This window comes from Pelophylax lessonae (assembly GCF_965119305.1).
Source record: "Pelophylax lessonae genome assembly, chromosome: 3".
Classification (NCBI taxonomy): domain Eukaryota; kingdom Metazoa; phylum Chordata; class Amphibia; order Anura; family Ranidae; genus Pelophylax; species Pelophylax lessonae.
In genome coordinates this window covers 136,392,181-136,418,801 of record NC_138770.1, presented here as the reverse complement: position 1 = coordinate 136,418,801, position 26,621 = coordinate 136,392,181, and the positions used below count along the sequence as shown (strand labels likewise).

General features: G+C 40.5%; 1 protein-coding gene across 1 annotated transcript in view; it reads right to left on the bottom strand.

Moving 5' to 3' along the window:
- Positions 1-26,621, bottom strand: part of NBAS (NBAS subunit of NRZ tethering complex) — a 1,303,215-nt gene that overhangs the window by 447,835 nt on the left and 828,759 nt on the right. Inside the window, exon 41 of the mRNA XM_082252487.1 lies at positions 24,699-24,928. Coding sequence (XP_082108613.1) covers positions 24,699-24,928 — 230 coding nt within the window. The remainder of the gene's footprint in view (positions 1-24,698; positions 24,929-26,621) is intronic.

Genomic DNA, 26,621 nt, shown 5'->3' with positions numbered 1-26,621 from the left:
GACATTTTAATGTATTTATTAAACAGTGTTACATGATCACCTTGTTATTTGTTTTTTTTTTATGCCAATTGTCATCTATTGTCTGAGGGGAAGATGCTCTGTAAGGAGGATTGCCTTTAACTATAGAAGAGTTCTCAAATCCTATACAAATTTGCATTTACAATAAGGCGTATATGGTCCCTGGGTGGGACCTGGGGGTTCTGGTGAGAGCATTTATATTCTGCACGTGGTGGAACAATGAATATATTTGAAGAAAAGCATGTTTATTGCACTGCATAGTTTATGGTGACAGACTGTCACAATTTTTAGTGAACTGTCACCTTTTACAGTGGACTTTTAATTTTCAACTTTCAACAATTTTTGTTATATATTTGTTGTTCGTCTTTGTTTTTCTTTTCATCTTTTTTAGCGAGGAAGCGAGATCAGGAACAAGCCGGGGTCAAGTCCAGAAGCAGGTAGTCATACAAGCCGGGGTCAAGTCCAGAAGCGAGTAGTCTGCTTATGACGGGTCATCTGCCGATGCCGGGTTGAGAGTCAGGAGAGTCGTCAGCCAAGTCAGGTCATACACGGAGGAACACAGAAAACAGAAGACTGCTAGCAGAGATGCACCTTGGAGCACAAGCGCAAAGGCAAGGACTGCAACTCATCAGGTGATATAGACTGGTGTGCAGCATCATCACTGTGCGATACGCAGGCAGCAGGCAAGTGATGATACAATCAGACTTTATAGGAGGCAGCAGTCTGCACATGTCAAGACCTTGACAGATCTGGAGACTGGCTAGGCCACTCTCTGACCTTAATGTGCTTCTTCTTGAAGCACTCCTTTGTTGCCTTGGCTGCATGTTTTGGATCATTGTCATGCTGGAAGACCCATCCGTGACCCATTTTTAGTGTTCTGGCTGGGGTTAGAAGTTTCTCATCCAAGATTTTACAGTACATGGCCCTGTCAATTGGCCCCTCAATGTGGCAAACTTGGCCTCTACCTTTAGCAGAGAAATCGCCCCTAAGCATAATTTTTCTACCTCCGTGCTTGACTGTAGGGATGGTGTTCTTAAAGTCATAATCAGCATTTTACTTCCTCCAAACCTGGCAAGTTGAATTAATACCAAAAAGCTAAATTTTGGTCTCATCGGACCACATCACTTTCTCCTAATCCTTACATAGTTACATAGTAGGCGAGGTTGAATAAAGACAATAGTCCATCTAGTTCAACCTGTGTAGGTGTGTGTGGCTGTAATCATCTCACATACCCCTGAATGTTCTGATCCTTGAGATGTAAGTCTAAGAGTCTTTTGAAAGCCACCATACTACCCGCAGAAACCACCTCTTGTGGTAGAGAATTCCACAATCTTGTTGCCCTAACAGTAAAGAACCCCCCGCGTTGCCTGAGGTTAAAACGCTTCTCCTCTAATCGCATTGTATGCCCTCGAGTCCTCATGCAATCCCTTCGAATGAACAGCTTTTTTTCTAAGATGGGATCCCCATTAAGATATTTATAAATTGCTATCATGTCCCCCCTCAGACGTCTCTTCTCCAGGGAGAATAAATCGAGCGATTGTAGACGCTCTTCATAGTCAAGGTCCTCCAATCCCCTAATTAGTTTAGTTGCCCTTCTCTGGACTCTCTCCAGCTCCAACACATCCCTCCTGAGGACTGGCGACCAGAACTGGACGGAATACTCCAGATGCGGTCGGACCAGAGTTTTATAAAGTGGAAGGATTATAGTCTTATCTCCGGAATACATCCCTTTCTTTATGCATGCTAATGTTCTGCTGGCTTTGGCAGCTGCTGCTTGACATTGCATGCTGTTTCCTAATCTATCATCAACCAAGACTCCCAGATCCTTCTCCATTTTTGATTCCCCCTAGGGTTCCCCTCCTAACGTGTATTGTGTTTTTATGTTTTTAGTCCCCAAGTGTAAAACCTTACACTTCTCTACGTTAAACCTCATTTGCCATGTCGTTGCCCACTCTGTAATTTTGTCCAGGTCATTCTGTAGGATATCTGCTTCATGTTGTGAAGTTATTGCCCTGGCCAATTTTGTGTCATCTGCAAAAACTGATATCGAACTACTGATCCCGACCTCAATGTTGTTTATGAATAAATTGAACAAGGTTGGTCCCAAGACTGAGCCTTGGGGGACCCCGCTTACCACCTCAGAACAGTCTGAGTATGCGCTGTTTATTACTACCCTTTGGACACGCCTTTTAAGCCAGTTCCCTATCCAAGAGCAAACCCTGCTATCGATACCTGCAGACCTTATTTTATAAATTAAGCGCTTGTGGGGAACTGTATCAAACGCCTTAGCGAAATCCAAGTACACCACATCCACTGGTCTCCCCCTATCAATCTCACAGCTCACCTCCTCGTAGAATGTTAAGAGATTGGTTTGACAAGAACGCCCATTTGTAAACCCGTGCTGATTACTGCTGATGATGTTGTTGTCTTTAGCAAACTCTACAATATAGTCCCTTATCATCCCCTCCAGAAGTTTACATACTACTGATGTCAAACTGACAGGCCTATAATTTCCCGGGATATGCCTCTGGCCCTTTTTGAATATTGGAATCACGTTAGCTTTCTTCCAATCCCCTGGTACATCTCCTGTCCTAATACTGTCAGCAAAGATCAGGAACAGTGGTCTCGATATAACTTTACTGATGTATTTAGATGTTCACTGGCAAACTTCAGATGGGCCTGTACATATCCCTTCTTGGGGAGGGGGACCTTGCGGGCACTGCAGGATTTAAATCCATGGCAATGTATAGTGTTAACAATGGTTTGTTTGATGACTGTGGTCCCAACTGCCTTATGATCATTCAGAAGCTCCTTCCCTGTAGTCCAGAGCTGATCCCTCACTTTTCTCATGATCACCCTTACACCATGAGGCAAAATCTTGCATGGAGCTCCATAACGAGGGTGACTGATGGTTATTTAGTATTTCTTCCATTTGCGAATAATCACTCAAACAGTTGTCTCCTTCTCACCGAGCTTCTTGCTGATGGTCCTGTATCCCATTCCAGACTTGTGCAGGTTTACAATCTTAACCCTGACATCCTTTGATAGCGCTTTCATGATGTTGAAGTTTCAATGGAAGAAAGAGATTCTGTGGACAGATGTCTTTTATACACAATGTATTGTCGTTAGGAGCACCTTCTTAAATTGACAGGACTAATCTGTGTACCACATGAGCACATACTGTAGCCAGTCTGTGGGAGCCACATTTATTGTTGGTTGGTAGGGGATCAAATACTTATTTTACTCACTGAACTGCAATTAAATTTATAACATTTGTATTATGTGTTTTTTTCTGGATTTTTGGTTGATGTTCTGCCTCTATCATTTAAAATACATCTATGATAACAAATATAGACCCTTCATTTCTTTGTAAGTGGGCAAACGTACAGAATCTGCAGGGGATCAAATATTTATTTTCGCCACTGTATGTAAATCACATGAATAGTAAAATCGCAGTAAATAGCATATAAATCTGAAGACGTCACCGGAAGTGACGAAATGCGTCAGTTTGGGCCGCATATTGTCATTATCCTACCCTAGTTGGAACCCAAGCCGGAAGTTAGCCCATGATTCCGCGAGGAGGACGCGCAGCCCGCACCGCTGACCACCAGGGATAGTGTATATTTGGTTTTTATATATCCTGAACCCGATGCAAGGGTAATAAAACTTTTAATAGACTATATTACGCTATTTGGAGCCTTCTTTTTCTCCTTTCCCACTACATTTGACCATCATATCCCGGAGTCCAGAGGAGCCATTACTAGCCCATAGGACCACCTAAAAGGGGAAGCCATTTGGCCCAGGGGGCCACTAAAGCCTGAATGGTCTTAATGTTATATGACATATAAGACCCACATCATCTGGTAAGCGACCCATCTTATTCATTTTCACTTGGGACAAGGAATCGATACCCTGAGCAATCAAGCCAGAGCACTTGCACTTTTTGTGGATAACCACTTGCACTGAGGACATTAATTTTTTGAGCACAAAGTCACTATTTATTGTTGGACTCTCTTTTATACATTTTATATTTTTTCCAAGGAATATTGCTGATTGATATTTATTCATAGTAATTTAAGTCACAGTCACCTATGCACACCGGATTATGATTTAGCACAGCACTATTGTCACTTTTTATGGCTTTTCTATTATGAAACTACATCTATTTATATGCTATTTACTGCAATTTTACTATTCATGTGGTATATATTGAGTCACATCGGCACTTTACAAGGTTTAATTTATATTGGGAACTGTATTTTAAAGATTCTCTGATATTTAACTAGCAAGTGCTGTATTTGCCCTTTTAAAAAAAAAAAAAAAAAAAAAACATTTTTGACATTTTACTCATTACCTACAGCAGCTGCCTATTTTTTATACATATTTTTTTACACTCATATATTGTTCCTATTTTTTTAATCTTTAGACACTGTGATATATACACTTATTGGATACCTTACTTTGGCGCAGGGAATATACTTTGTATATTTTTTTTCTACACATTGTCAAAACTATACCTAACTTTTAGTCTAATAACCTCATAAGAGAAAATGATGAACTATAATTTTGGGACCACATTTTTCCTTATTAGGGCAGATAACAGAAAGCAGCAAGCTGCTCAGAAGAAAAGTTAGGCTCCGTTCACACCATGCATGAGTATCTCTGTGCATTGCGTGTAGGGCAGCTTATTCTATTCAATGGGCTGCCCTAGGCATAAGAAACACCCGAAAGAAGTCCCTAACCCATTCGCAAAAGCACAATGCATTTTGGAGCCTGCAAAAATGTACACATTTGCAGATACTTGGGGCCGCCATTTAGACTTAATGGTCCCGCTGAGTCTGCAAACAGCGCGCTTCTGAGCATATCAGAAAAGCATGCATTTTTGCGTGCGTTACTGACGTGCCAAAATGTGAGCATAGAGACCTCTAGCTGCATAGATAAATACGCTCAAAATCCATAACTTTCAAATGTTTTACTTGCCAGATTATTTTTACTCTTTTCAGCCAGTCTTTGAAGTCAAGCTAATGACACCAGCAGAGCATAAATTGCCTATTTTAGCTTTACAGATTCTAAGGTACCCTGCAGGTGACAAATAAGGTTGTAAAGACGAAGTAGATATAGTGGAGCTTTATGCCAGATTATGCAGTGTATTGCAGTTGTGTCAATCAAAAGACTGGCTAAACAGAATAATGATCCTTTATCAAGTAAAACAATTCACATACTCCCATTTATACTCTTTATATTACACATATTTGTTTATTTTCTTATCCAAATATTCATATTTTAAACGTGCACTTAGCAGTTTCCTGGCATTGCTAGATCTTACAGGACTGGATCCTTTAAATCAAACATGTCCTCTGTAATGTATAAAACACTTTTTGTCTATTTAACAGTAAAAATGATGAGAATCCAGATAGTGTGACAATCACTCAGCTTGCAGAAAAAGAAGATGCACTTTCATAAAATGGATTGCAGTGAAGTGCTCGGCTCACTCAGTCCAGTAATAGTTCTGAGTAAAGATGTGATTATGTACTCATGCTGCTACAATGATGACAGGAGAAGAAGGGACAGAACCCCCCATTGACTGCGTCTATACCGTGTTATCAGATGCTAATGTTCGTTCATTGAAGAAACTTTCTTCAAGTTTGAAAAACATATCAGCTATTTCGGTTTTTTTTTTTTTTTGTCTCTTCCTTGAGTGCAGTTTATCTATTCTTCATGTACCTGGATTATGAGCTCCCATTAAAAGTCACTGTGCAGAAGCAATGCTTTACTAGAATGCAGCTTTAAAGGACACAAAGATGGGCTCTTGTCATTCAAAATGAGAAGGGGCATCACTTTGCATGTAACTGACAAACCCAGAAAGACAGCTGATTCTTCTGCTTCGCAGAGGGGTTTCTCTTATTTGCTCATATTATACACAGATCAGAAGTTCTACTTTATTTTATTTTTTTTTTAAATCCATATTTTGTGTGTGCATTTTTTTTTCGCATCGGGTATGAGTGTGTTTTACATGTGTTTTAGGCATCGTTCAGAGGGATGAATGAGGATGGCTAGACTACTGTATTCAGATGTGGCTATACACTGCATCTGAATGCAGCAGCACTCTGTGCTATGGCCGCATCCAAACTGGAGCAACCATACTCAAGGAGCCACCTTGTTCTGGCTGCACAATATAATGGAGACATTGTCTGCTGCCTTAACACTAGTCAAAGGGAGCGTTTAAAGGCTTCAGATGCAGTTTGCAATCCAATATAGGGGGCTTACCTTAGAACATTCGAGAGGATTAATAGCAAGCTATTCTAAAAAATAGCAGTGCTTAAACTGAAAATTAACTACATATCTGAGCACCAAAAACCCCATTTAATGAGTTTTTGATATTTAAAGCAAACTCCTCTATCCATCCATGTCTCCGTACTATTTTACCGAGAAATCACTTTCAAAAACACCCCCTAGCATTTCTGGCTATGGCCATCTTGAGTAAGGGCAGATGATTCACGTAGCATTTACTTCCTGGAATCCATCTGCCCCAAGCTTAGTGTTGTAAGCCCTTTACAGTTCCCCTGTGTAAGTAAAATATACCTATGCCTTTCTTAACTTCCACAATATATGGGCAGGTGTTCTGTAGTCCAGCTCATAAAAACTGGGCAAGGAAAATAATACTGCTTGGGATTTCAGTGCAGCAGAGGTAGAAAAGCACAGGATGTTAGGAACTCATTGGATTTCTAGCAGAATGAAAACTACTTTATGTAGTAAAATAAAAAATTGAAATTGCACAATGGGGTAAACATAAGCGGCTAACACATCAACCAGTACAAGCTGTAAATACATAAAAAATAGTAAGTGCAGTGCTAAATATCAAAATGTGTCATGATGTACTTAAAACTGTGAAAGACCTAAGTCCAATATATAATAAAAAAGAAGAAAAGGTCACTCTACATTGTCCAATCAGTGAAGTCCAGACATAATGTTTCAAACTGTAATGCCAAGTGATTATGTGTGAAAATGAGGCCCCTCCAAAAACAGTAATGCCATATCCACATAAGCCCGTGCTGAGAAGTTGAATAGGAACACTGCTTCTGTGCACCTTCACTATCCAATCCAGAATACGATTACAAGATAAGTTTGACTTCCAAGTTATAATAAGTCAACATACGCCTGTGTCAAAGAAAAGCATATTACTCCGCAGCAGAATTCAATCTATGCGCTCTAATACTCCTCATGCCAAGGTCACACTCAAGGCAAACAAAGTCTTCATATGTGCATATGTGTACAGAATTACAGCCCGGGACAGGAGCAAACCATTTCCGGGAATCGGGTGCGTGATAAAGTCAAAAACATCAGCCTTTCCCTATGCATTTCATCAAAACGGGCATCATCTGGGGCAAGAAGCCGCCGTACAGCCATCACGCATTATATATAGGTCACAAACAGGAGAAAACCAGAAATGAGGGAGGATCATGATGGAACCAAGACTCAATTTGAACTTAATGTAAAAGCCAAGCCTCTATTTGAGATTGAGTTGGAACCTATGAGCACTCAAAATCAGGAAGTATGGATCCAACCCTCGCTTTAATATCGGACCAGGAACCAACATCTCCATCAACATCCATGTGGCATTTCTGCAATGTTTAGACTTCTCAGCATGGGCTTATGTGGATGTAGCTTTACTGCTTTTGGAGGGGTCTCATTATAACAAATATTCACTTGGCATTACAGTGTATAATATTATATCTGGACTTTACTGATTGGACACTGTAGAGTGACTTTTTCTTTTTTGTTCTTATATGTTGTGAAAGTTAATCTTTATTATGTTCGTCACTTGGATGACCAGAAGCGCCCTCTACTGGTACCGGGAACACACATTGATGAAATATGAAACAGACAGACAGGTAGATTCAAAGTGTGTTCAATCTTTATGTAAACGTTTGGGGTTTATATGCACAATGAAACATAGGGAGGATAGGAGTTCTCAAACAATCAGAATATTGCATACAATACCACCTTCCATAATAACCAATCAAAGCATGACAGATAACATCATAATCAAAGTTCAGCATGAATATTCTGATCAGCATTAGAAACCTTAATTATTATCTTATCAACAACCAGTCATCAGGAATAGGTTATGATGACCCCAGCTTAGAGCAGCGTGAAAGCAAACACTAGCCAGTGTTGACTTTACAAGCATGTAAGATCAGAATGAATATTCTGCTTGATATTAAAGAGAATATGGGAGAATAAGAAAATAGTTTAACCCTTTAACTCCCACATGTTGGACCTACTGTGTGTCTTTCACAGTTTTAAGTATACAATCACATATATTGTTAGTATATCTACAAAATGTGTAGGTACTACATAAGTATTTTTTTTTTTTTTAATTAGTTCAGGTACACAATTTAAGGGTTTACACAAACAGGTTCAAAATTTCAAACCCACATGCTGCGTTTGTTCAGGTTTAAGATTAATTAGTTGGCCAATACAAATTTTCATCTGAGGATCACATTAGAGCTGCACGATTAATCGTATGAAAATCGCGATCTCGATTCACCCCCCCTGACGATCTAAACCTGACATATTCTCGATTCTTTGCATAGCTGAGGGAGCAGAGAAAACAGCTGTGGAAAACTCCCAGTAACTATAAACAAAATGATTACATTGTATCTTTCCTCCCGCAAACGCCTATCAGCTAAGCCTCCCAGTAACTATAAACAAAATGATTACATTGTATCTTTTCCTTCCCTCTGCCAGGGAGAAAGGAAGTTTAACCTCTTAAAGACTGGACCTTTTTATGACACTTGTTGCTTGCGAGTTTAAAATCATTTTTTTTTTACTAGAAAAGTACTTAGAACCCCCAAACATTTTATATATTTTTTTAGCAGAGACCCTACAGAATAAAATGGCGATTGTTGTAATATTTTATGTCACACTGTATTTGCGCAGCAGTCTTTCAAACGCAATTAATAAACTTTAATGAATAAAAAAAAAAAAACGTAACAGTAAAGTTATCCCAATTTTTTTTGTTACACAGAGAATCGTGAGAGAATCGTGATCTTTATTCCAAGCTAAAAAATCGTGATTCTCATTTTGGCCAGAATCGTGCAGCTCTAGATCACATCTGTTATGAGTAATCCCTCTCACAATAAGCTGTAAACAGCTGGTATAAGCTTCTAAGGGGCCTTAGTGGCAGGCGATATATAAATGAAATTGACTTCAGTTCCATTGCTATTTCCAAATCAATAGTACTTTGATTCTATTGAAGCAATAGTAGCCATTCATTTCTCACTTGTCTAAGCACTTACATCTGACTTTAAGGGTTTACATACATAATCCAAAATTTCCAACCAACATGCTTTGTTTGTTTAGATTCAAGATGCCTTCATTGGACATTACACATTTCCTCTGAGGATCACATCCATTACTGGTAATCACCCTCCCAATACATTTTAAACAGCCAGTGAAAGCTTTTAAAAGGTAGGCAAAATAAAAATAAGATCCAAGTCAGACCACTGCCACTTCTAAACCAATAGTACTTGGATCCCAATCAATCAATGGTAGCAATTCATTTCTTATCAGTTTGTGTACATTTTGTCTGAATTATGCATTGTATTTCAAACTTCTTAAGAAGAAATGAACCAGACAACAGTACATTATTTAGGCTTATATTGAGAAATACAGTATATCCTGTTTGGTGTATTGAAAAGGGCTTTAGAGAGGCGTCCTGTAAAAGTAGACCTGATGATCTTTCTGGTAGAGGTCAGTTCAGACAAAGACGTGGTGGCAAAGCAGGTGTCTCTTATTCAGTTGAATACAATAAAATTATAAAAAGTAATCAATAAAAATCTCCCAATCCTCTATGTAGATAGTGATCTATATAGGGTGTTATCAGATGGTTGCCAGTGGGCTCCAACCTTGTGATCCCTTATCTCACCAAGCTATTTTGAGGTAAGTAATACTACTAGAATGTGGTTGTCAGTTATGAGTTCCTACAGATGGTGAGTGGTCAAATGTAAATACTGTAGGGAACATAAGCGAGGTTACTTCTTTGGTTACAAGAAAGGAGTATAGAATATCCCAGTACATCAATTGCGGGTCAACATTCTTATCCAATGCACAATATGCAATCTCCTGTATTTGGGTAGCACCACTCCTGCACTGCGTACACGTATTGGGGAGCATTATTGTGATAGTATGAATGTGAAAGCACTTAACATCTCCAAAGGTTTGAAACATTTTCATGATTTACATAGTGGAAATTACCTTTTTGTGGCATGGGGGGTGGGGGGGGTAGCAGGTATAGGAAGCCATTAGAGTGAGAAGTTTTCTGTATATTTGAGCAGCTGCAAGCCTGCATCCCTATGGGATTAAACCACATATAGGCTGTGGGTCTGTATCTCAAGTAATCCTTTTTATGCTTGGCTTCCTTATATACACTTTATTTCTATTTTTGTTTTTTCCTGCCATTGGATTTTCCCCATCTTTATGCTTTTCTGTCCTGTGTACACACACTGCAAGTTCCCTCCTATTTTTTTTTTTTTTTTTTTTTTTTTGGGGGGGGGGGGGGTTGCAGGGTTAGTAGGAGCTGTGGTCTGCAGTAATATTGTGATTTCATTTGATTGTTGCATTGTTTTATGTATCATGTCTTTTTGTATTCAATTCCTTAATTAACACACCCAAATGTCATGCACACGTTTGATACTGCCTAAAACTGCTAGGGACAGAGTTATTTTAGTCATGATTAAGGCATTTTTAAGCTGAAACACATTAACTTTCTGTGCAGTCTACACCACTTTATAATGAAACTTCAACCGAAACTGTGATTTACCATTATTCCAGCTCTTTAGTATTATTTAGGGCAGGGGTGTATAAAACTTTTTTCAAAGAGGGCCAGATTTGATGAAATGAAATGCGTGAGGGCCAAGCATTTTACTTGACATTCTTTGGTTCATTCAAATTAAATACAAACAAACTATTTTATGCAAAGTTTATTGCAAACGGCATACTTTTCTTTTCATCACATGGATGACAAATCTAAACGGATGTTAAATCGCTCTGCCTTTCATATGTGAAGGCCAGATGAAAAAAAAAAATCCAGGAAGCTGAAATATATGTCAGGAACATTGTAAAGTACATTACATATTATTGGTAATAAAGGTTGTCTGTCAACTTTTAAGTTAAAAAAAAAATATGAACAGGAACATAACACCAAGTATACATGTTGTGTCCAAATGTATTGATAACTGATTTAGACCAACTGACATTAACTGAGATTTTACAATGTATTCATCTCAATCCAGAGCATGCGTGCTCCCTAATCAGTCACACAAGGGTTAACCACATATAAGCGCTATATGAACCCACCGATGATGATTAATGATGGCAGCAAAGAGTCATGAATGATGCCAATGTATTTTTCCAAATTACCTGTGGGGCCGTATTCAAGCAGCCCGGGTGCCACATTTGGCCCACGGGCCGGACTTTGGACATGTCTGATTTGGGGTATCAATCTTCTCATACACTATCTACACTATGAGCACCAACCACATACCAGAAAGCATATAACTACTATGAAGCAGTGCACTTTTCTGCTTCCCGTGATGATATAATGACCACTCCGTTCACCGTCTGTAGAAGACACATACCATAATGCAGATCTCCTGGGCAAATATGCATACACTTTTAGTTACATGAATCCAAGTAGGCCCAAACACTGGCATCTTAGTAAAACATCATCCAGATTATTAAGACTGTATTACAAATCCACTAAAAAGCAAACTCTTCTGCCACACCCTACTTAAACCCAACCCCTCAGGTTGCTTCATTGCCCACGAACTGGGTAGGTAGATAATGATGTTACACCAGCAAATTCTGCCCTCCCATGGCTTTTATCAGAGGGCTAAACCTCTTGAGTCGTGCTAAGAACTCACAACCTCAAGCTGCACATTTTTTAATGCAGTTACAAGGGTATTCCTTTATCCCAACAGTTCCATTTTAAGCACACCATATGGTCATTACATTCAATTTTATTTATCAAGAATGATTACCAAAATAGTGGGAACAAGTTGTAGGGTGCACAAGACCAATGACAGGATCTACGATAAAAAGGTATCACCACTGAAATACCTAAGAGATAGAGCCGGCAAGTGACAGCCCAACAGAACTCGCCTATAACCGAAAAGGCAGTTATGAAATAACTTACATCTTAAAAGAGCTATATCCAACACACTCTAAAACTATAGAGGCGCATGCCTAGTAAAAGGATGCCTGGTCTGATTACTCCTATGCATGCTCCAGTATCAATAGAGTCACAAATACAGCTATGCAAAACTGCTGCTGCATAGATCAAAAAATCTCAAAAGCAGAACAGTTTACAGGTCAAAACAAGCCTTAACATTTCACTTTAAGATGAGCACTTAAGTAGTGAGTCTCTCTTCATAGCTTCAGTTGCATTCCTTGTTTTGTATGTCTTTCCCATAAGAGCTGTCGAAAAGGTGCATTGCATACCAATGTGGCGCACAAAGCCTCCTGCTCTGAAAAGTCTAATTAAAAGCATATAAAAACACTATAAAAATGATTCATGGCCGTCTCAAAGATCAGCGGCATGCCATAATTGGCTCTCTCACACTTTGTTGTTCCCACAGAGCAGGATGACAAAAACACATTATTATTCTATACAATCCTGATCATTTATTTGATACAAATTCAGCTATGTTTCACGTCTTAGCAAAGGGCAAAGTATGCAAGATTAATTCCAGGGCAATGACGGCTAACCTGTTGGAGCTCCATCGTGTGAACAGCGATTTATTTTTCATGGATTCAAGCTTGCTGTGTTCTGCATTATCTACAAAGATTTCTGCATACAGACCTATTATACTGTGACTAACCTTTAACACATTGTTCTATAGAGCAGATCCAGCCACAGAGATTTGTTCTTGTTGATAAAACAGCCCACCTTGTAGAGAGAGAAGCTGGCTGCCAATAACATACAACACAAACAGATAAGGCTTGCTCATGGAGCTATAAGTAGGCAGACTTAAGGTAGGCCATAGACGGTGAAAATTTGTTTCCTGCAACCATGGGTTGTATGAAAAGAAATGTGCATGATTCCCCCATCAACACAGACAGTGCTGAAAGGGGATCACTCCTGCCGAGACATGCAATGTATTGCTATTACTCGCCATTTATTCATCCCAGCAAAACGGTTATGCAGTTATAATTTAACGTGAATATAGGGTCTTGTGCTAATCCCTTTTGAATTGAATAAAAAATTACTATGAGAATGCAAAACCCGCTTAAAACAGGTCAAATTCAGGTCTGAAGGAGGTGAAGTCAAGATCATATGCATTTGTCAATGAATTCTGAATAATCTCACAAGCCATTCAAACCGATACCACTGATACAAGCCCAAAGCCTTTGGACACTATGCCCATGATAAAAACATGCAAATGTTTTTTTTTTTTTTTGCATGCACCAGTAGTGTTTTTTTTTTTTAATAGTGTACATTTTTATGGGAAAGGGAGAATTCAACCCTTTGAAAAGTGAAAACTTCCCTATAAAGGATAGTGGGAAAAGGGAATTTTAATGTGCCAAAATACAAAAAGAGATCATTCATAAAATTGCATTTTTATTTCCACATTAATGTCAGCAAACATAAAAACATGTATCATTAGCTACAGTCTGATATTGAGAATATGAATCTAAACACTCATTAAAGACTCAGTAGGCACCATTGTGCAGATTCTTCTGTCGTTTTGGGATTTTTAGGTTTATGGAGGCCCTCCCTGTGTTGGGCATGGTCACTATTACAGGTGGGGTTGTGCCTTAGCCCCGGCTTACCTTGGTGTCTTTCTATATATCCTTTGGAACATGCAGTCTGGAATACCTTTTTTGGGGTTCTATACAGGGATTGATGTTTCATATTGACACATCAAACTCTTATATTGTGTCTTTGCAGACATATACATCTCACATTTATCATATTCTTTTGGGACCTTTATTGTTTGCATCCATTTGTTGGCTACAATATTAAAAAAGAGAAAACAAATAAGTGGATCCAGAGAACACTCTTTTTAACCACTTGCCGACCGCCGCACGACTATCTACGGCGGCGGTCAGCCCCTCACAGGCAAAGTGACGTAGGTCTACGTCGCTCGCCTGTGAGGGTTTAGGGAGCGAGCGCGCGCCGCCGGAGGCGCGCTCCCGCTCCCGCGTGGTCACGGACCCCCCCGCGCGTGTGACCGGCGGACCCGATCGCCGCCGGCCACTCTGCGATCGGCGGGGGAGAGGGAGAAAGTCAGGCAGCTTGTGTAAACAAGCTGCCTGTCATTCTCCTCTCTGTATGAGAGATGATTACATGGATCTACTATGTAGATCCATTGATCACTCTGCATACAGTTGAAGCCACAGCCAATCACAGTTAGAATCACGCCCCTAGGGACACACACAGCCCCTCCCTCTCAAATAAAGTTAACCCCTTCACTACCAGTGTATTTTTACAGTAACAGTGCATATATATAGCACTGATTACTGTAGAAATGTCACTGGTAACCCCAAAAGTGTCAAAAATGTCAGTCAAGGGTCCGATCTGTCCGCCGCAATGTCGCAGTACCGCAAAAAAAATCGCAGATCGCCGCCATTACGCGTTAAAAAAAAACAACAAAAATGACAAAAATCTTTCCCTTTGTTAGTAAACGCAATAACTTTTGCGCAAACCAATCAAAATACGCTTTTTGCGATTTTTTTTACCAAACATAGGTAGCATAAAACAAATTGGCCGAAAATATTAAAAAATTTTGATTTTTACATTTTTTTGGGGGGAATTTCATATAAAAAAAAGGGAAAAATATTGCCATTTTTGCAAAATTGACGCTCTTTTTTTGTTTATAGCGCGTGATCAAAAAATCGCACAGGTGATCAAATACCGCCAAAAGAAAGCTCTGTTTGTGGGAAAAAAAGGACGCCAAATTCGTTTAGGTACAGCATCGCACGACCGCGCAATTGTCCGTTAAAGTCACGCAGTGCCGAATCGCAAAATACCCTCTGGTCGTTTAGCAGCCAAATCCTCCGGGGCTTAAGTGGTTAAGTGAAATGCGTTGATCCATCTATTCTATTTTATAAAGGTTAGGATGCATATTCTCTATACCAGATTGTAGCCAACAATACATGTTTTGCTGATTTTAATGTGAAAATAAAAATTTAATTTTATGGATGAACTCTTTTTGATTTGTGTTTTGGTACATTAAAATCCCCTTTTGCCACTAATTATTTTGGGGGTACATGGGAAGTTTCCATTTTTCAATTTAATATCACAGGCAGTCCTCGAGTAACAAACATCCAACTTACATACGACTCATACTTACAAACGCAGGGAGGGAACAGGAAGTGAGAGGAAATCTACTCCTGGGAAGCAAAATTCACTCCTGTACGAGTTATCACAGGAAAAAGGTGTCTCCACTGAAGCGTTACCACCAATCCTTGTTTCCATGACAACTCAAAATTGTCAAAATCCAATTGTCACAGGGACAGAAAGTGAGGCAAAATCTTCTGAACAGGGGCACAGACAGCGAACCAAATGTTACAGGGGTGTTAACTCTTCCCTATGCTATCCAAAAATCGTTAACTTTTTTTTTTTGGTTGGAGTTACACTTAAAAAATCTACCTGTTCCAACTTACATACAAATTGTGCAATGCATTTATTATGACAAGATCCCCCACCCATTTTGCAATTTGAATCAAACCTTTCTCTACTATACCCAAAATGAATTCAAAGAAAACAAATAAATATAATTATTAAAAAGTGATAATTTAGATGACTGACCCCTGGATTTAGTTGTCCCTTGTGGTACACTAATACCCTCCTGGAAACATTTACACATTTTCTATTGGCATGTCTCCTATGTGTAGATTTTCTACATGGTTATACATATATAGCAATTCACAAGCTTTTCTTTCAACCCTGTCCATCTCCTGAAGAAGCTGATACAGTGAAACATGTTGAGACAAATCTGGATTTTGTTTGCTGTATATGTATAGATTAAGTATACATAAATATGTATGTTTTTTTTAACAATTATTTAATAAAATAGACCTTTTTAACAATGTTTTGTGTCATCTTGCACCCTAAAAACCCTACCACCATTCTATACTGCTTTTCAAATAAATATAATTGTTTTGTTGACAATTGCCTCTAAAGTTGGTCACACATGGTTCAGACTTTTTTCATTAAGCCTGCATTCTAAAAGAAAAACAGAACCGACTCCCCATCCACACAATCAAGGTGGATATGGGAACCCTCCCCGCTGCACTATTGTATTCTGGCAGTGGGGAGATTCCTCTCACACCCCTGTGCTCTACATGTGAAAATTGGTCATGTACCAAATCAAATGATCCCACCAAGAGATCATATGCGTGTGAGTGGAAGCGCCTCTGAAGACCAGTGGTCAGCCAGCTCCAGGGAATGTATCCAGGCTTATGGTGCTCCTTAATCTCATTAATCACATCATGTGGTTAAAAAAGATAATGGAAGACGCTCATAATGCATTAATGCTTATAAAGGCTCATCCCAGTCGATGCCTTCTGAGAGGAAATGTGTTGGATTGGAGCTAGCAAAGTGACGCCAACTAGCGTGGACCGTACTGCAGACGGCCGTGCAAGATTTTATCCCATATTGCTCAAATTCATTGTCCTTGATGTAAGTGCAATCTTTACTTAATTAACCAGCTTTATACGCATTAATGCACTATGAGCATCTTCCATAATCTCTACCACTTGTCTTCAGAGGCGCTTCCACTCACACGCTATGATCTCTTGGTGGGATCAATTGATTTGGTAAGCGGCCAATTTTCACGTATAGAGCCCAGGGGTGACACACTTTCCATTGTGGATTATTTCAGTTGCACTATAGTTTTGTTGTGCTTGCATGTGGGAAAGTTGGAGAATCATCTCTTCACGTTGAATTGTGGAGCACTGGACTATTTATGAACTTTTTGCACTATTTATTATTTGTCATTTTTTTTTACCAGATTGTGGTTACTTACAGTGGGTACGGAAAGTATTCAGACCCCCTTAAATTTTTCACTCTTTGTTATATTGCAGCCATTTGCTAAAATCATTTAGGTTCATTCTTCTTCCTCATGAATGTACGCATAGCACCACATACTGACAGAAAAACACAGAATTGTTGACATTGTTGCAGATTTATTAAAAAAGAAAAACTGAAATATCACATGGTCCTAAGTATTCAGACCCTTTGCTGTGACACTCATATATTTAACTCAGGTGCTTTCCATTTCTTCTGATCATCCTTGAGATGGTTCTACACCCTCATTTGAGTCCAGCTGTGTTTGATTATACTGATTGGACTTGATTAGGAAAGCCACACACCTGTCTATATAAGACCTTCCAGATCACAATGCATGTCAGAGCAAATGAGAATCATGAGGTCAAAGGAACTGCCTGAAGAGCTCAGAGACAGAATTGTGGCAAGGCACAGATCTGGCCAAGGTTACAAAAAGATTTCTGCTGCACTTAAGGTTCCTAAGAGCACAGTGGCCTCCATAATCCTCAAATGGAAGACGTTTGGGACCACCAGAACCCTTCCTAGAGTTGGCCGTCCGGCCAAACTGAGATATCGGGGGAGAAGAGCCTTGGTGAGAGAGGTAAAGAAGATCCCAAAGATCACTGTGGCTGAGCTCCAGAGATGCAGTCAGGAGATGGGAGAAAGTTGTAGAAAGTCAACCATCACTGCAGCCCTCCACCAGTCGGGGCTTTATGGCAGAGGGGCCAGACGGAAGCCTCTCCTCAGTGTAAGACACATGAAAGCCCGCATAGAGTTTGCTAAAAAAAACACCTGAAGGACTCCAAGATGGTGAGAAATAAGATTCTCTGGTCTGATGAGACCAAAATAGAACTTTTTGGCCTTAATTCTAAGCGGTATGTGTGGAGAAAACCAGGCACTGCTCATCACCTGTCCAATACAGTCCCAACAGTGAAGCATGGTGGTGGCAGCATCATGCTGTGGGGGTGTTTTTCAGCTGCAGGGACAGGACGACTGGTTACAATCGAGGGAAAGATGAATGCGGCCAAGTACAGGGATATCCTGGACAAAAACCTTCTCCAGAGTGCTCTGGACCTCAGACTGGGCCGAAGGTTTACCTTCCAACAAGACAATGACCCTAAGCACACAGCTAAAATAATAAAGGAGTGGCTTCACAACAACTCCGTGACTGTTCTTGAATGGCCCAGCCAGAGCCCTGACTTAAGCATCTCTGGAGAGACCTAAAAATGGCTGTCCACCAACGTTTACCATCCAACCTGACAGAACTGGAGAGGATCTGCAAGGAGGAATGGCAGAGGATCCCCAAATCCAGGTGTGAAAGACGTGTTGCATCTTTCCCAAAAAGACTCCTGGCTGTATTAGATCAAAAGGGGGCTTCTACTAAATACTGAGCAAAGGGTCTGAATACTTAGGACCATGTGATATTTCAGTTTTTCTTTTTTAATAAATCGGCAACAATGTCAACAATTCTCTGTTTTTCTGTCAGTATGGGGTGCTATGTGTACATTCATGAGGAAGAAGAATGAACCTAAATGATTTTAGCAAATGGCTGCAATATAACAAAGAGTGAAAAATTTAAGGGGGTCTGAATACTTTCCGTACCCACTGTACTTACAAAAAAAAATATTTTTGATGTAATTCTCTTGTTACACCATTTGAGGCAACATGAGTTTCACTAATCTAGTGACACTTTGCCATTTGAACATTCACTATTGTTTGATTTTGATTCAAGTGCTCCACCTCTTGATAGGACTCATTAATCTGCTCACCAGAAGCCCCAGGTCCCATACAGCTTTATCAGCAATCAGAACACCTGGATAGGTCTGCACCTCTCTATTGCCTCTCGGATGGCCGATGTGGATTGTATGGTGGTAAAACAGAGACACCCATAATAGTGCAACACTGTTTTAATAAATATTGAAATGCCACTATACACACATCATTAGTTAGGCTTACATAGAATGTGTCCTGACTGGCACCAGCTCAGAACGCTTATCAATTGCATCCCCTTTCCTCAACCATGTAAATGCTCCAAGAAGCCGGCCGGCATGCCTTCCACGTAGTAGCCAGAAGTGACGTCATTGGTTAGTAAGGAAGTGTAGACAGGCGGACATGTCTGCTGGGGCTTCTGGTGAGCAGATTTATGAGTCTGATCAAAAGGTGGAGCACTTGAATCAAAATAAGAAGGCACGGAGTGGTTGACAGCATTTTTTGAGCACTAATTTATTTCACTTAAGAGGACTTCTTTGTATATGAACTGTGAATGCTTCACATTTATTCATTTCTGCTGGTTATATAGCAATAGTGTATTGTTGTGTTCACACTTTTGGAACATTTGTATGTTAATTTTCCATTATATCTACATTAACCATCACTTAACAGTGCCTACTTTATATGTATTATTTTTGTTTTTTAGTGTTTTTTCACTTAAAGAGGCAGCAGTTAAGGGAACTCTTTTCATGGATTATTTTTTTTGTTATATTTTGCTTATTGCACATTGTTTATTGCATTTGTTACCTTATCACTTTTAGCGCCGGTTCACATAGGAGCGACGCTACTTTCAGGGGCGACCTCCGAGATCGCGGTGCGAGCAGCGCGCCGCGACCTCGAAGCTTCATAACATTGAAGTCTATGGCGGTCGCCTCCTGGTCGCCCCAAAGAAGCTCCGGACCCTTTTTCTAGGTCGGAGCGACTTGTGTCGCTCCTATTAGAACGGGTCCGCAGCTTTCCTATGGGAGGCGACCTGCGGCGACCTGTGAGGCGACCAGGTCGCCTCACAGGTCGCCCTAGTGTGAACCGGGGCTTAGGATAATATCTCAGTCAAAAACAGCACATCTTATATATTTTACATCATTTTTTTTTCTCCTCACTATCCGAGGAGTTTGATTGTAGCAGTTTTTTGATTTCACACATTTGCAGCTCAGCACACCATTTTGTATTGTTTAGTAATCTGCCTAGTTGACTATGAAAAGAAATGTTTCATTACATTTATAACATTTTTTCCTTAGAAAGCAGTAGCTAATGCTGGCTCTCTCAACAGTTGAAAGATCTATAAGGGGAAAAGGAAACAGAGCTATAACCAAAAGGAACATTTTGCTTGGGCAACTAACATTTTGCAACCATCATGGTTGGTGCTGATGGTGATAAATACTTGGAAACCTTACTGATTTTTCCCAGTACAAGACCTGAGGCTATCAGACACCCAATCCTGATAATGATCGTGAAGAAGAGCACATCTTTTAAAAAATATACTAATTGCCTGTCAGCAATGGAAACTTGCTGCAAGCACATTAACCTATATACTGCAATTGCAAAGTAAATAACACATACATTTTAAAGAACATATGAAAGCTCTTGTATGACAGTTTAATCAAGTCCCAAATTAGTTACTATGTAATGCACAAGCCTCATAGAATAAATAAAACACTTTCTTTACTTTCCCTGACTGTGCTAAATCCTCCTTCATTTGTATCTATCACACTTGCTCCCTCTCCAGACACTGCAATTCACAGTGGGAGAACGTCAAGGGATTTCAAAGGCAGAAGTTTCTTTTTTGTCTTAATGCATTCTATGGGTACAGTGAGCAGTGACTCGGCTCGGGTGCCCCCACAGCAAGCTGCTTGCTTTGGGGACACTCAACAGGAGGGAGGGGCCAGGAGCACAGAAGAGGGATCCAGGAAGAAGAGGATTCAGGCCACTCTGTGCAAGACCAACAAGTATAACATGTATAACAAAAGCGAGACTTTACACTCACTTTTAGCAACAGAGGTAGTGCTGTCAATCCATAATGAAGTGGGTGGGACTAGGTGTTGCCTGCTGTGCATTGACAAGCTACACTCAGGGGTGTCAAACTGGCAGCCCTCTAGCTGTTGCATAACTACAAGTCCCATCATGCCTCTGCCTGTGGCAGTCATGCTTGTAACTGTCAGCTCTGCAATGCCTCATGGGACTTGTAGTTCCGCAACAGCTGGAGGGCCACCAGTTTGACACCTGTGAGCTACAGGTTTGTAAATCAACAGAGAAAATGCTGATAGCCGCACCCTCTGCAACATTTTTTCATTACATTGTTGTGCAGTCAGGCTCAGCCTTTATAGGAGTCTGAGGAAGGAGCTCTATACGCATGCTCCGAAACGCGTTACATCATATCTGGGAAGGCTTGATCCAGCTGCCCCACGGCCCTTCCTGTCATCGTCATCACCCGGCTGATGGTCGGTCGGAAGGCAGATACAGTGCGCAGGAAGAGATCCAGGAGACACGGATTAAAGCATCCCTATGTGAGTTTACATGTATTTCATGCCATTAAATTTTATGCTACACTCAGCGGCACCTGTTTTTTCTGTCTTTTTTTTTTTTTTTTTATATAGGAGTGACAACTCTGCTCTGAGTTCAGGAATTCTGTAACATTGTTGCCACACCATTAAATGAAGCTGCACTAGGTGGAATTTAAAGGGGGACTAAGTAAAACACTTTTAAATAGGCATTGCAGCACATATTTTTTCTTTGAAGGCCAAAGTTCTACTTGAAAAAAAAAAAAGCTGCAAACAGAAAAAATGGTTATTAATAGGATCTATACAATACCTGCTTGTAAGTACAAAACTGCACAAAAACTAACAGGTGACATTATAACTTTTAGGGACACACTTTGTTCCTTCAATCTCTTGGAAGTTCCCTATAAAAGAGTATGACAGTACAGAATTATTGCACCTATAGTGTGATCTCCCAATTACACTGCACTGAACTGTATATTATTTCATTTTTTTAACAGATTTTACATTAAAGGTTAATGTCTTCAGCCAGAGCGGACTTCTGTTGAGAGAAATGCGGACAGGCACTTTCCTGAAGTGAAGATACTGCAGTAATAAAGTATACAAACCATTTCTAGCCTAGAACATGGACATCTCCTGCACAGCACCTGCATTATGCAAGCCCTGTGTAATGATATTCTCACTTTAGTTGGTCTGCTAGTTAGCAGTAAATATTTGTTTTGTCTTTTTTAAAGCAGAAGAAAAGCACAAGAATAAATGGAAAATTCAAAATCACTCTGCTAATCAATAGAGGTGAAATCTTCCTGTAGTTTTCTGCTTTGTAGTGATATTGATGCGGTGAGACCATGCTTCGTCGCTCTGGATATAGAGAAATCAATTGTCACACTGCATCAGGGCACGTTCCTGACTTAACTAAAAGTTAACAACATTAAACTGAGTTTACAAACTTGTTTAAAGTAAATTAGTGGAACTTACTCAACAGTAATGGTCTCATCTGCAGAATAGGGCAGCAGAAACGTTTTCTTATTCAGGTACCGGTATATACATGGCCTTATAGGAAGACATATGACATGATAGTGATTGTGAGTGTCTGCAAAAATGAACTGTCTGTGCTCACCGCTACCAATCTTTTCTTCTTGTCTCCAGAGCAGGATGTATAAGAGGAGCCGACTTGTAGCTATAGGTCAGTATTTCTCAACCAGGGTTCCTGAGGTTGCTAGTGGTTCCTTGAGCTTTAATGGATTGATCTCTCCCCTTCACCGATCACTAATGCAAGGGGCTAATTTTCCACTACTTCTAAACTGACCACTAATGTCAGCATGGACGTAAAGTACACCAAATCACTTATTATTATATTTAAATGATGCTAATGTATCATGAGCTGTAGGCATAATTATTTTTTTAGCAAGGGTTCTCCAAGGACCTGAAAATTTTAAGCCCCCGTTCACACTGGGTCGACTGACAGGTCGCCGTAGGTCGCCTTCCATAGAGAAGCTGCGGACCCGTTCTAATAGGAGCGACACAAGTCGCTCCGACTTAGAAAAAGGATCCGGAGCTTCTTTGGGGCGACCCGAAGCGACCTGCATTGACTTGAATGTTATGAAGTCCGTGCCGGCCGCTCCGAGGTCGCGGTGCGAGCAGCGTGCCACGACCTATGAGGTCGCCCGGCAAAGTAGCGTCGCCCCAGTGTGAACGGGGCCTCAGAGTTCCTCAATGGCATAAAGGTTGAGAAAGGTTGATATAGGTAATACAAAGAGATTTCAAATCAAGAGAAATGCTGGTTTGTTGCCTCTTGATGTGGCTGACTAAATTCATGTAGATTTGAGGCCTTGGGAAAATGATGCTTCATGCAGCCTGGAGGTACTGTACATCAACAAAAGTACACTATATTACTAAAAGTATTTTCGATAATGAGTTGGCCCACCCTCTGCAGCTATAACAGCTTCAACTGTTCTGGGAAGTGTTTCTATGGGAATGTTTAACCATTCTTCCAAAAGTGCTTTTTTGAGGTCAGGCACTAATGTTGGACGAGAAGCCCTGGTTCACAGTCTGCGCTCTAATTCACCCAGAAGGTGTTCTTTTAGGTTGAGGTCAGGACTCTGTGCAGGCCAGTCAAGTTCCTCCACCCCAAACTCGCTCATCTATGTCTTTATGGACCTTGCTTTGATCACTGCTGCGCAGTCATGTTGGAACAGGAACTGTTCCCATAAAGTCGGGAGCATGAAATTGTCCAAAATGTCTTGGTATGCTGACACCTTAAGAGTTCCCTTCACTGAAACTAAAGGGCCAAGCCCAACCTCTGAAAAATAACCCCACACCATGATCTCCCCTCCACCAAATTATTTGGACCAGTGCCAAAAGCAAAGTCAATAAAGACATGGATGACCGAGTTTAGGGTGTCCTGACCTCAACCCGACAGAACATCTTTGGGATAAATTAGAGCTGAGAGACCAAGATTGGGATGCCAGTAAATTTCATGTGTGTGTAAAAGCAGGCGTTCCAATACTTCTGACAATATAGTTTAGTTCATGCGGGTATTCAGAAAAAAATAAACTGTTTTTAGGATTTATTTTCCTTTTAGGAGTTTCTTCACCTTGCACAGTGTTTTTAAAGCCTCGTACACACGCAACAAATTTCCGCCGAACAGTCGTCCATCTTTTGTCCAGAGTCGTGTCTGTTGGTTGGAATGTGCTCTAGACTGCACACAAATTTTCCCGCACGACAGAATTCTACTTCAGAAGTGATGTCATGTGTTGGATTGCTTTGTATGTGTTCTTTCATCTCTGAGCATGCCTAGTCTTCCTTATAAGATTTTTCCCCATCGAAATCTGTACTAATGAGACGAAAATCGGACGTGTTTTGATGGTCGACAAAAATTTTATAGCCTGCACACCAGGATTTTTTTGGCCGAAAAGTCGGAGTCGGTTGTCAGAAGCACCATACTAACAAGCCGAAAACAAGCAGATCGGTCGTCGGACAAAAATTCCCGGCCGAATTTTTACTCGTGTGTAAGGGCCTTAAATCAATGTCTGTGGCTTGGTACTTCTGACAGTTATGTTATCTAAGAGAACTTGTCAAAACAGTGCCTGTTGGGGGAGCTTGAGGGATGAGTTTGGGAAAACTGCCCTAAAAAGTCCTGAAGAATTTCCAGGCAGCAGGTTCAGTTGAATTGCATGTCTTATAGTGACTGTGCTGTAAAAAGTTTTAGCAATCATCAAGTTAGGTTATGCTGCGTACAGTATGATGTTATCCGCGGCAGGACCTCTAAAATATCAGTCTCAGAACCTCCAGGTCTCTGCTCTCAGTCCGCTCCCTCCCACACATATCTATTTCATTCATCCATAATTCAGACTACTTACTCAGCAAGACCCAGGATGGTCTCTGTCTTGTACTGGCTGTCTGTTGAGAACCTGTGCACATCTACTCCTTTTCCAAGGCCTTGCAGAATATGCGCCTGGGTGAAGTCCACCAACCTCTCATTATAGTAATGTAGCTGCTCAATCAGGGGCACCAGTTCTATGGGCCAGTTGGAGCTGGCATAATCTGACACATACTTGGTAACCATCTTGATAAGCATGTTTGGGTCCGCCTGAAGAAAGAGAATACATTTTGGTTAAGACAGTGCTGGGTAGAAAATGAGAACATGTACTGATCTGTAAAAAACTTGTAAAACAAGCTATTTGGGCACAGAATTAAAAGCTAATTTCTCAATTCTTCAATGTTTTATGCCAATTTTTCCCTTAAGTGATGCAGTTTCTAACCTCCAATATGAACAACCACTGCATTATATTCAGCAGGTTTATCACATTGCTTCTTTGTTTCTTACGGACATTTCAGCCTGTTGCCACATGATTCTGTATTGTGCACTGCTTTGCAAGCCAAAACATTTTTTTCTCTATTTTCTTTTTTTGCAGCTCTGTGGTGCAATGCTTTGTCTAGCCCCTGTGAACGAAAACAGTGAACTGTGCAATCACAGCACATAGAAAAATGCACGGTTCAAGTTGGCGGTGATTTGCAGCAGTTTTCCCTTTGTTAGAGTGGAACTTTAGTCAGAAAATTAGGTCCTGCTAGATCAGTTCAGGCTGGCCCCTTTTGCAGGCATAGCTATGTAAAACATTAAAAATAAATGTCTATACTGTGAAAAATACAGTAATACTCTCTCACCCTGCTCTGCACATGCTAGGCTTTGCTGAGTTTGTAGAGCCTGATCTGCTGTCAGTCTTAAAGCGGTATTAAACCCTCCTATTCTTTACAGCTAAGGAAGCTTGCTTCCATTTGATCTGCAACTGCCATGGTGCTGATCATGTGATTAGTTATGACACCAGTCATTTGACTATTTGACAGTTTGGTTGAGGAAAAAAGCAAATGTGGCAGTTAGCAATCCGGGCATTCCAGGAATGTAACTGTTTTTTTTAACAGTTAAATTGATCTGTTTAGTTCTGCTTTATGATTTACTGCTGTTCAGGGGCTCTGGGCTTCAGCAAAATGGCAGTCGCCAGCAAGAAGAAACAAAGATGGAAGCAAATTACAGCATCATTAATTGTGGTAGTATATATATATATAAGATATCCACAGGTGCCCACACGGATGTATGAGTGGAGACATAGTCAGTTGACGAGTTTCCTAGGCTCTATCCCACAGCCAATACGCAAATTGACGGATGTCAATCCCGTAGAAACACTATTACATGCACAGCAAACCTTGCGACACGCTATATCCGCCTTCTACAGAGTCTTGCTGAGCATGTACTATCCAGATTATCCAAAATATCTGGCAAAGTGGGAATACGATTTTGCTTCTCCTTTGTCAGATAAACAGAGAGCTCGGATTCTCCGGCTGGCTGTGTCTTCCTCTCTTTCAACCAAAACGGCAGAGGTAAACTATAAACTGTTAACCAGATGGCATTATACCCCATCAAAACTACATGCTATGTCCCCCTCACAATCACCATTGTGTTGGAGAAAATGTGGCCAGGTGGCATCTCATGCACATATATGGTGGTTGTGCCCACTTATAAAAACATATTGGGAAAATATATCGGATGCCATTACGAAAATAACAGGCACACCTTTACCGAGAGACCCCTGGACGGTTCTTTTTCATTGCACAGCAAAATCACTAAAATCATACAAACACTCTATTTTACCCCATTTACTCAATGCAGCGAAGGCCTTGATACCAGCCAGTTGGGGAAACCCGGAACTACCTACATTCCGCCAATGGTGTCGAAAGGTTGAGCAAGTGGCTTTGATGGAGGACCTCACACATATTTCAAGGGGCTG